Source organism: Vanellus vanellus (assembly GCF_965231255.1).
Source record: "Vanellus vanellus genome assembly, chromosome: Z".
NCBI classification, from domain to species: Eukaryota; Metazoa; Chordata; class Aves; order Charadriiformes; family Charadriidae; genus Vanellus; species Vanellus vanellus.
Genome location: NC_138908.1, coordinates 46636392 through 46648430, shown reverse-complemented (window position 1 = coordinate 46648430; position 12039 = coordinate 46636392). Strand labels below are relative to the sequence as shown.

The following is a 12039-nucleotide window of genomic DNA, read 5'->3' as shown; positions in this document are numbered from 1 at the left end:
AAGGGCAAAGCAATAGCTGCCCCCAACTCCTCCCCCCAAAAAGCGTAAAAGAACTTATAGGAAGAATTATCTTTTATACTGTGGCCCCCAGAGAATATAGACATATGTCAACCTGTTAATATTTGCTTTCCTGTGCCTGCTGTATTAAAGTGAGCACAGCTGGATGTATCTTATCAACAAGACAGAGAATACATCAGTGTTCCTGAAAGAGAGTTTTAATCCTTCTAAGGAAATGACTGTAACTCAGATCCAGAAATTATGGTTTGCAGTGAAGAAAAATACAGCCTCCAGACCCATAGAGGCCCTTATAGTTACATGTAACAAGCCTATAGCTAACCTTTTCAATACACATTATGTATGGCACTTAAGAAACAACTACAAAACCCTACTCCAGACCCAGAAGTAACAGAAAAATAGCCAAACAACAATTTAAGAGACAAGATAAATTTGGTAAAGATTACTTCCACAGGAATTTTCCAGGGAGGTAGAAACAGTTTAATGGGTGGCCGATCAAAAAAGAGCACTTGTAAAGGAGCAGCCAGTTCGAAAAGGTAGTCAAGCAAAATGCTTCTGAGACAAATTATACTAATAGTAAAGTCTGAGGCCGGGGTTTTCTGCAGCTTCTAAGTAACCTGAGTTTCACCTAATCAAAACAGCCTCCGTAGAAGTTTCTGAAGATATTTCTACTTTTACCAAAGATCTTTCTGGGACCTAAGAACATTTCTTGAATCAAATATTTGTAATACCTGAGCATGAAAAAATATGTCCACACATCTCCCTGAATTGCACGTGTGAACACAGATAACTCTTAGACAGATGAGTTTCACAAAGCAAAAAGTGATAAAATATGTACTTTATTCCAGCATCTAGCCACACAATTACTCCTAGCAATGGTAAATTACTAGGTAAAACAGATACTAGTTAGGGATAGCACTCTAAGGCCAAAGCATACTCAGCGCAGTGGAAGCCCTTCAGCAACTTTAACAGATGGTAGATATGTACTTACATAAATCACGCTGTTAGGATAAAATTTACTTACTTGATCTCCTTGAGACTGGTCCTAATGAAAACTGTCAAATGTTCAAAACCACAGTGTGATTACAGCAGATGTTACTAGCAGAAAAGTCATGAGCTCCAAAATGCCCAGTAGCTCTTCCAGACAATAATAATTAAAAGACAGACTCACACAACAGTATACTTGGTCATACACACTGTAGAAGCTAATAAGAGATATACAGTGTCCTAACCTATTCCAAAGCAGCAAAATACCAGACCTCTGTGATTAGACTACTGCGTGTTCTTTATTTTAGATGCCAATAATATCAATACACAATCTCCCTATCTCATCTGGTTTCACAGGTCACAATCCAAAAACATTTGAACTAAGGTTTGAAACATGCCAGTGACATACTGTATCACCATTCCTATGCCATTATCATCATATTTCTATCAATCCTCTATACACCAGAAATACCATTTTGTATTTAATGTGTGTACTTCTACCTCAGATACAAGCTCAGAAGCGTGAAATATTTTACATACATGATTTGCAATAAAAAGATTGCAAGTGCTAAGCAGGTTCCTCTCTTTAGTCTGCATTTCACAGGCCACCAGCTGGTTCTCCACATAGCCAAATAAAAAACTCGAGCAATGTGCAATCCCCCAAAGATTCCTTGTTTATCATTTGCCGTGCTTAAACTGGGGTTTTCAAACATCTAGGTATTAAAAAAAATTAGCTGATGAGAACTGCAGGATTTAAAGTGTGAGGGATTACCAAATTAAACATTGTTGAAGTCTGCATTGATCAAAAACAAGAATAAAACCGAGACACAATAGTGCGAAATAAAACAGCTTCAAATTTAAAACTAAATTTTTCTAGTTTTACACAGATAACTACATCTCCTGAAAAGAAATTTCTTCTGCGTTAAATTTAAAAGTACTAAATAGCATACTTTGCACCGAGTACAATAACAGACTATTTTATGCTAAAATGAAAAACGATTTTGTAAGAAACTGCTGCCCTTTAAAAACATACCCATTTAATGATTCATTTTATTTAAAAAAAATGCACCGTGAAGAAAAAAAAGCTCTGATGTTACCTGTACATCTAAATTCCCCTAAGTTTCACGGGGCCTACCAGCATTAAATAGAAGACATATCCCTAAATCTGTTAGAACTGGCTTTAACTCAGCTACATGTTGTTCCAGCATGTAAACAATTTCAAAACAAGAACAGAGGTTTGAAATCTCTCTGTCTCATGCAGTAACAGGATGGCAGGCAGCTCTACCCTAAATGAACAGCCATCCTGAGATTTTATAGGGCCTCAGTCATTCTGCATGGGAAATTACGACTGATTTAATCTTGGGGACAGACTGCCAGAGCTCAGGTGAGTTCGTAATTTTAAGCAACACATTTGCTCCCTTTCTTCTTTCTCTTAGCAATAAGAACTGGACTTTTCAGGTGTCATTTTAACAGCAACCTGCCGATACAGCTGTGGTGGGAGGTGACTGTAGACATGCAGATGGCAAGAACTTGCAGGTGAAGCACCGCCAAGAATTTAAAAGGCTCGACACTGTGAAAGTTACCGGGGGGAGGGTGTTTAATAACCAGGGAAAACTTCCAGTGAAATAAACTTTGCTTTCATCTACTCAGTTTTCACACTGCCCTATGACTGGGTGGGAAAAAAAAAAAAGAAAGGAAACCCTACAGTACACTAATACAGTCAGAGTACAGGTCTGGCAACTCTGCACTATAGGATTGGCAGGAACTCCTCCCAAACATAGGTTTGCAAACTCCTTGTCTTGGCATCCATCGTGCTAGCATTTAAGAACCCCAGCTGGAAATTAGGATCCCTACGTGCCTGTCAAGTAAGAAATATGAGCTCCTGCTCAGAGGTTACACAGCACAGTGCCACAGAAGGTGCCACTTCAGAAGAAACACAGGCTGACACATGGGTTTCAGATTGTGAAGTAACAATAAACCAAAGTTAAGCATAAAAGCTTCCTGCTTGGGTAATGAATGCCAAGTTTTTATACAAGACACATTTTCATTCCAAACACAAAGCTAGGAATTGGGTAATGGATATGTCCTGAGGGCTAAAATGAATTATTTGGCCTTTCCTACTAAAGGAAATATATCAGGTTTCGAACTTATTTGCTTTTAAAAATATATGATAATGAATAAGCGATTGGCACAATTACCTTGGAATTGCTTAGGTCCAAAAAAGTATTTACTTGTAAGTTAAAAAAAAAAAAAAAAAGGCTTATTTGGTGACACATATTTTTATTTACTTACAGTGTTTTTCTTTTCAGTTAGCGTTCCATGCAATTCCCAACCAGTGGCTAACTACATATATTTCCAAGATGCTCTGCATAAAGTTCTAATACTTTTTCGGCAAAAGATGGGCGCAAGTACAAGCACTAGAAAAAGTAATCACATTTAAAAGAAATTAACTACAGGACACCTGAGACTAGTGGTGAAACCACAAAACATTACAAGCATGTAATACATCTAGAAACCCATTCTTCCTTTTTATTTAAATGCTATTTTACAATAATATTTTTTTCTTCCATGGAATACCTTCAGTTTGAAGACGGCAAATGAAGGCATCTCCAATAAGTTATTTCAGTGCTAGCTCAACATTGAGAGAGAAAAGGTATCATCATTAAACTAATACTTTCATAGTAGAAATTGTAATTTCAGTACTGAGGAGCATTACTACTGAGGAACCAAACAGAACTTCTGTATTGGGCTTGCATGGCAAGGTTGTGGTAGCGGGGAGATAATAAGGGTGGCTTCTGTGAGAAGATGCCAGAAGCTTCCCCTATGTCCGACAGACCCAATGGCAGCCGGCTGCAAGATGGTCCCGCCACTGGCCAAAGCTGAGCCCATCAGTGATGGTGGTAGCAGCTCTAGGAAAACATACTTAAGAAGAGGAAAAAACTGCTATACAACTGCAGCCAGAAAGAGAAGAGGAGTGAGACTACGTGAGAGAAACTACTCTGCAGACACCAAGGTCAGTAAAGGAGGAGGGGGAGGAGGTGCTTCAGGAGCCAGAACAGAGATTCCCTGTGGTGAAGACCATGGTCAGGCAGTGTCCCCCTGCTGCCCATGGAGGTTAATGGTGGAGCAGATATCCACCTGCAGCCTGTGAAGGACCCCACACTGGAGCAGGTGGACGCCCAAAGGAGGCTGTGACCCTGTGGGAAGCCCTTGCTGGACCAGGCTGCTGGCAGGACCTGTGGGCCCATGGAGAGAGGAGCCCACACTGGGGCAGGTTTGCTGGCAGGACTTGTGAGCCTGCAGGAAACACACATTGGAGCAGTCTGTTCCTGAAGGACCTCACATATGAAAGGGACCCATGCTGGTGCAGTTCATGAAGAACTGCAGCCCATGCAAAGGACCCGTGTTGGAGAAGTTCATGAAGGACCGTCTCCCATGGGAGGGACCCTGCACTGGAGCAGAGGAAGAGTGTGAGGAGGAAGGACCGGCAGAGACGACATGTGATGAACTAACTACCACCCCCCTTCCCCATCCCCCTGCACCGCTTGGGGGGAGGAGAGAGAGAAATTGCGAGTAAAATTGAGCCCAGGAAGAAGGGAGGGGTGGGGGAGGTGTTTTAAGATTTAGTTTTTATTTCTCATTATCCTAGTCCGATTTGATTGGAAAGAAATTAAATTCATTTTCCCCAAATTCAGTCTGTTTTGCCCATGACAGTGATTTGTGAATGATCTCCCTGTCCTTATCTCAACTCACAAGCCTTTCATTCTATTTTCTCTCCCCTGCCCATTTGAGGAGGGCAGTGATGAAGAGGCTTTGGTGGGCACCTGGCATCCCGCCAGGGTCAACCGACCAAATACCTCAATGTATTCCTGAACTTCAATGAAGTTTTATTAACTCTTATTTAGTATTCATTACAAGCACACTCAATTTTCTCTTACAAAGTTGGATTACTGTTTTGAACAATAATTCTCTAAGCTAAATCCAACTTCTAACATAATCATACTGAAATTCCATAATGATAAGAGAAGATAATCATGAAAAACAGCACTGTCTCTGTGCACAAAGGTTTTTGCAAAGATCTGTTTTCCCATGCTACTGTGTAGAAAACATCCTATAATCCTATATAATCATATGGCAAGGACAGTTTTCAAGAGTGAATCCTGCATTATGTGCCAAGAGCTCTGCCTGCAGAAAGATCATCAGTGCTTGAAAGCCTGGAGATAAGCGAATATGTCATATGATAGACAGCATCATCTCCCATGTTATCATGCGCACAATTTTTACTTCTAGTGAAATGAAAAATACAGAATGCATTTTCACAAAGGAACTGATTCCTACCAAAGCTGCAGAACTTAATTCATATTACAATTTTTTTCACAGCGACTGGCTTGGGCTGATTAAATTGCACATTAAATAGAACCAGTGTAAATATATTTGAAATAAATGAATTTGAGCTTAATTTAAAATACATATACAGTCACCACTACTACCAGCAGAGGATCACAGAATACCAGGCTGGAAGGGACCTCAAGGATCATACGGTCCAACCTTTCTTAGCAAAAGCACAGTCTAGATAAGATGGCCCAGAACGCTGTCCAGCTGAATCTTAAAAGTGTCCCATGTTGGGGAATCCACCACTTCCCTGGGGAGATTATTCCAGTGGCTGGTCGTTCTCATTGTGAAACATTTTCCTCTTGTGTCCAACCGGAATCTCCCCTGGAGTAACTGGTACCCATTACCCCTCATCTTTTCCATGTCACTACTTGTAAAAAGAGAGTCTCCATCTTCTTTGCAGCCACCCTTTAAATACCAGAATGTGGTGATAAGGTCTCCCCTAAGCCTTCTTTTCTCAAGGCTGAACAAACCCAGTTGTCTCAGCCTTTCCTCATATGGCAGGCTTCCCAGTCCCTTGATCATCTTAGTGGCCCTTCTCTGGACCCCCTCCAGCCTGCCCACATCTTTTTTTGTACAGCAGGGACCAAAACTGAGCACAGTGTTCCAGGTGTGGCCTGACAAGTGCTGAGTAGAGTGGGATATTGACTTCTTTATCTCTGCTGGTGACAACCTCGTTGATGCAACCCAGCATCCTGCTGGCTTCCTTTGACGCAGCAGCACACTGTTCACTCATATTGAGCTTGTTGCCCACCAGGACCCCCAGGTCCCTTTCCACAGAACTGCTCCCCAGCCAGGTAGATCCCAGCCTGTGCTGCAGTCCTGGATGACGTTTTCCCAGGCGCAAGACCTTACACTTGTCCTTATTGAACTTCACAAGTTTCTTGTTAGCCCACTCTTCTAGCCTGTCCAGGTCTTCCTGCAGGGTGGACTCTGCCTTCCAAAGTGTCCCATTTCCCCACTCAGTTTGATGTCATCAGCAAACTTTGTCAGGGTACACTTGATCCCATCATCCAGATCACTTATGAAGACATTAAACAGCGTTGGGCCCAATATTGATCCCTGGGGGACCTCACTTATGACAGGTTGCCGGTTTGAAAAGGAGCTATTTACCACCACCCTCTGGGTGCAGCCTCTCAGCCAGTTCCCCACCCAGATACTATGTTCAGACAGCAAAGGCTACTCCAGCCACCAAAAAAAACTCCGTAGCAATTCATTTTCAGGCACAGGCTATTTTCCTATTTACAGTTCACAATGCTATCTACAAAAAGTTAATCATCCCTGTGTTATTTCACATGATGAGTCTATTAGAAGAGTATGAATATTAGAAGAAATGTACAAAATAGCGACTACTCAACCAACTGTAAAAGGACACGTTTTTAAAAGGACATTTGAGAAAACAGAAGCAAAATCACAGCTAATGAATCTGGCCTTTGTGTTTTGATTTTTGTTTAGGAGCTTGTATACTTAATTTGTACTACATGAGTTAAAGAGGCCTCAAATTTACAAAACTTAAAAGAAACAAGATACTAAACACATTATCAAATCTGGTTCCTTTTTCCTTCAATTTTCGGACAAAATGCCTCTCATGGTTTAACCCCTGCCGGCAGCTAGGACCACACAGCTGCTCACACAGTTCTTCCCCTTCCACCAGAAGGGCTGGGAGAAGAGAAAGAAAAGGAGGAGAAAGGAAAGGCAAAAACCTCATGGGCTGAGATAAAGACAGTTTAATAGAACAACAACAGAAAAGGAAAATAACAACAATAATAATAACAATAATAATAATGACACAAGTCACTCTCACCGCCTCGTGAACTGGCACCATCCTGAGCAGTGAGCGTGGATTTTCCCCACCCTGACCAACCCCCATTTATATACTACGCATGACCTCTATGGTATGGAGTACTCCACTGGCCATTCCATTGTTCTGTATATGTTCCTTCTCAGCTTCTATGGGAAACTGAAAAGAGTCCTTGAAAAGTAGTAGTTCCTGGTTCAACACAGCGCTTCTGCCCACACGCCCGAGCTCTTGAGAGAGGAGCAGTTAGAGCAGCTGAGACAGGAGCAGTTGGAAGCTGAGGGTACAGGCTAGGGAAAGGAGAGAAGCCATGTGTATAGCACTCCTCCATCATTCCTTGAAGATCTGGGGTTTGATGGTGTGGCGATAGAAAAGGCACGGACTCGGATAGGCAGGATCGAAATCCGCTTTATTAAGCAAGCGTGCTCTTTATATACTTTTCTACCAAGGCCCGTAATTTTCTACTTTACTTGTTTACACCATTGTGTACTCTAAAAGATCACGTTCCCACCAAGTAGGGAATCTCTCTTCTGTGTGAGCTGCACCTCCTTATCTAGGGAGTAGCTTCACACAACTTCATCATCTGACAAAACAGTGCTGCAGCTGCTTATTCCTCCCTATTAGTTCTACCACACTTAACCCTTCTTTTGCCTCAGTCCCCACATGATGGCAAAACATTGCTGGATGGATAGTAATCCAGAATAACCGCCTTTTTACCAGTCATGTAAAAGACTAAAGGAACTGCTAAATTTGCCAGACAAGAGGATAGATTTTTACCTTTCATTCAACAGAAGTACATGTTTCAAATTACACTTTCTGAAGTGTACTTGCAGTATCTGGTTACATCCGTATTCAAGAAAATATCTTAATTGCTACCGGAAGCAAGTTACCCTTGTTACAGTATTACATACACTGGTAATGTCCCACCTAGGTCAGAATGAAGTTTTAGTTTATTGCAACAGGTAGTTTCAAAAAAGGCTTAGACTCACGAGTACTACCTCAGATGAGTGCTTTTGAAAGGTCTCTTCTTTGAAAGCATAGTGCTTTGTCGACAGGTTAGCAGTCATTTTGCATGATGGATTAATATTATTGCTCCACCTGAGGTTTTCCATCATGGTTTTGCACTATAACAAGCAAGTAAAGTACTTTTTAAAGAAGGAGAAGCTGATCATGGTGCAACAAGAACCAGCAGATAAATACAGACAGTAGTCTAACTTACTTTTGCCCTTTAAAGTTATAACATGACAGTTGCTTACAATTTAAATTTTGGACTTATTATAATGGACATTGTAATGGGCAGGTTTGCCCTAAAACCAATAGCCTCATTTGACTTCATGGCTAATAGGGACACAGGATTTCGATTTAATTTCTCCATCAAACCCAAGTCTTAAGCTATCCAAAGTTTTCCTTTGAGATAGCTATGAAAATGTTTTAATCTATATAACTCCAGGGTTGGAGGAATCTAGACTCCAGACCCAAGCCTCTCAGGGCTGGTCATCCATAGGCTCTACCCACCATGAGTCAACAATGTTGAACAAGCTGTCCACAGGAATGCAGCCAGGAGTCACCTGAAACACACCACCCTCAGTTAAAAGTTTCATCTCATCTCTGATATGAGGGTATTCAAAATCAGTTTCTAGATGCAGCAGGTCCTTATGATTTGTCTACTAGGTTCTACCTTTCCATTTACTTTCTGGTATCTTTTACTAAATCCACACTAAGAATCTACTATTTCTTGCTCAAAAAGCTATAAAACTATGCTTCACCCCAAACTGTAAGTATTTTTTTTTATATTCTGCTTTATAGTCAAAAAGCCAACCTGTCCAACAAAACAATTCTTTCAATTGTACACAACATCCAATAATTATAGCTGTACAGTGCTGCATATAGCTGCAGTAGGTGTGTATTACAATTATTTCAACAAGAAAAAATACAGACTAATAACGTAAGGTTTTTGGTTTGTGTGTGTTTTTTTTTTTTTGTTAGTCCTATGTTTTTCCAAACAAGCTGAACTGTTCTTATGCTCACCTGGTCACTAAATGAATATAGAAAAACATCCATAGTGTTTCCTGTTAAAGCAAAACACCATTGCACAGTATGCGAAAACCCAAAAGCAAACAGAGGAGAAAGTGTGAAAAAAGTAAAGATTATAACATTTAAATTGCTTGAAGGCAGAGCATTATACTGAAGAAAAGCAAGTTGGAATAAAAGCTATTTCAAAATCTTTCAAGATATCGGCAGCATAGATAAAATGACACTACACTATAGAAGTTTTTTAACAGACAATTCTAATTTCTGATAAATATTCACTGAAAAATCCCAAATCAAGAGACATCAGTTCAGACTGTTGCATCAGTCAACCACAGACAATAGGTAATAGGCACAGGTAATAGGCAAAGGCAATAGCAAACCAGACATACGGCACTGAGAGCAAGCCAGTATTTTGGGTTTTCAATTTTTTTAATCGGTTTCATGTTAAACTCATTTTGCCTTTCAACATTGAGAGCAGCCTGTTTAAACCTAGATTCTGATCCATAGTTTCGCTCAGTGTTCCTAAAAACTTACTGTTTGAAGCCTGGTTGGTTATTTGGTGAGGTACATTATGCAAACTGCTACGTCTCGACCCGTCTGCAGCAGAGATGAAGGCAGAGTCTCCAGCAAGGGATCGTTAGCGCCAGTACACAGTAACGCTAACTCACCAACTCACTGCACCACAGACACAGGCTTCTCTTCTGCCACTGATTACAGCAGGAGAAGCTGTTCCCACGCTGGGAGCTTTCACGCCTGAGAGCTTCTGCGTCGAGCTGTTTGGGCACAAACAGCTGCCACAGAAAAAAAATAAAAACTTTCCAAGACTGAGGCTGCTCCACCGTAGTTTAAGATTTTGTATCAGATGGTTTCAAGTTTCTTGTTTTCTTTCAGCCACTGCTGTGGGCTTCGTTTCCCCTGCCAGCCTGTATCGGAACAGCAGTAATACTATCGTAGGTGTGTCTGGCGTCTGCTTGGAGCAGCAGCAGCCCGAAAGGCTTAAAGCTGTCAGCTTCATCTGCTAGCACCAACACCTCCTCCGAGCTGAGTTACCACCAGTAAGACAGCACTCATTGAACAAGTCAAGGGGTTGATGTAGGAAATGATGCCTCAGAAGATGCTAAGAGAGAGAGCAGGCAGGCTGGTACTGGCTCTCCCCGCTCCTCACCGGGCGGCCTTCAACACCGGGTGAGGGACACCAATTGCGAGAACCACCACGCTCTCCTGGACATGGGACGGGCCACACGTCAGGATAAGGGGCGTAAATATGATTCCCTGAGCTCGCCATTACCTTTCACTCCCCGCGCCCTACCACGGTATCACCGCACATCACACCGTGACCTCCTCGCCAGCTGCCGGGGCACGTTTGGGTTTGATTCGGTTTACCCCTCGAAAGAAACCCACCCCGGCAGCGACCCTACGCGCTACAGGGCTGCTTCCATCCATTCCTCCCCAGCGCCGGCTGAAACTGCCGGCACCGGCTGCAGACCTCCACAGCACCGCACCCCCGCCGGGACGAGGTGTCCCGTGTCCCCATCCCCGTCCGCGTCCCCAGGGCAGGCGGGCGGCGGCGGCCCGCACTCACCCAGCAGCAGCAGCTTCAGCTCCCGGCGGGCGTCCCGCTTGTCCCGCCGCAGCTGCCGCTCGATCTCCGCGCTGATGCGCTGCGACTCCTTTTCCTCGGCGGAGAGGCAGCAGCCGGCCATGGCCACCGGCCGCCGCCGCCGCCGCCTCCCCTCCCTCCCCTCCCCTCCCCTCCCCTCCCCTCCCCTCCCCTCCCTTCCCCTCCCGCCGCCGGTGGGGCCGCGGCACCGGGGCGGGCGGGTACCGCCTCCTCCCGCCGGTGAGGGATGGCGGATGCCGCCGGGCCGCTGCGCCGGCGGGGCGGGAGCGGGTCCCCGGCGCGGCCCGTCCCACCCGTGTACTGTTTCCCCCCCCCCCCCACGCACACAGCGCTATGGGAGCGTGGGGGGTGGGCGGGAAGGGACACCCCAGGGGCTTGTGGCCGCTTCCCGGGGAGCGGGAAGCAAAGGGTAACCGGTGATTTAAAACAAGAAAAAACTCATGCACGCATACCAAAGCCCCCAAAGCAACTTAAAAAAAAAAAAAACAAAAACAAACAAACAAAAAAACCACAAACCAAACAAAACAAACAAAAAAAAAAACCAAACAAAAAAAGGGAAGGGGTGGGGGGGAGACCTGCGGAGGAGGGGTTTGCCCGCGGGGGGATCCACTTCTGAATCCGGCGAAGAGCAGAGGGGCGACCTGCGAGGTTAGTGCTGTAAAATCGCGTTTCTGTGTTTTTTTTTCTCTTTTCCCACCTAACACCTTCGCCTCTCAACAAGGACAGAGGCTGTGAAAGGGAGGAGGACATGCCTGCCTTTGGCGCCGGCTGGTTTTCATTTTGGAGTTTTTTGTGGTTTTTTTTTTTTGGTTTTTTGAATTAGCTGTATTTCACTCCTTGCTTACATAGTCGAATCTAGCATTTAACTTACTGGCCTGTATTTTGTAAGGAATACAGTCTTGGAAAATCTTTCACATCTAGGTCACGCCTGCAGTAGTGAAACTCGTACGCTTCAGAGCAGCTATAAAGCGTTGACGTGAGGCTGTTTGAGGTGCCCCATCCATGTCCTGTCCTGGGAGCCTACTGTATCTCGCAGTAAGGCAACAGTTGCTTTGCTTCTGCCTGCTCCAAGTCGTTCAATGCCTGTGTTAATACAGGTACGTTAGCAATTAGCAGCATTATTACAAAAGGCATGTTTGCTATTCCTTGATATAGAAGACACTGACTTATTACAGAAGAGTTATCACCATCTCCT

The 12039-nt window shown here is 43.6% G+C and overlaps 1 protein-coding gene across 1 annotated transcript in view; it reads right to left on the bottom strand.

The window, feature by feature from the left end:
• Positions 1–10926, bottom strand: part of LOC309683528 (guanine nucleotide-binding protein subunit alpha-14) — a gene marked incomplete at its 5' end in the record, with an annotated part of 80120 nt that extends 69194 nt beyond the window's left edge. The window contains one exon of the mRNA XM_082497827.1: positions 10806–10926. Within this exon, the coding sequence (XP_082353953.1) occupies positions 10806–10926 (121 nt within the window). The remainder of the gene's footprint in view (positions 1–10805) is intronic.
• Between the last annotated feature and the right edge of the window lie 1113 nt (positions 10927–12039).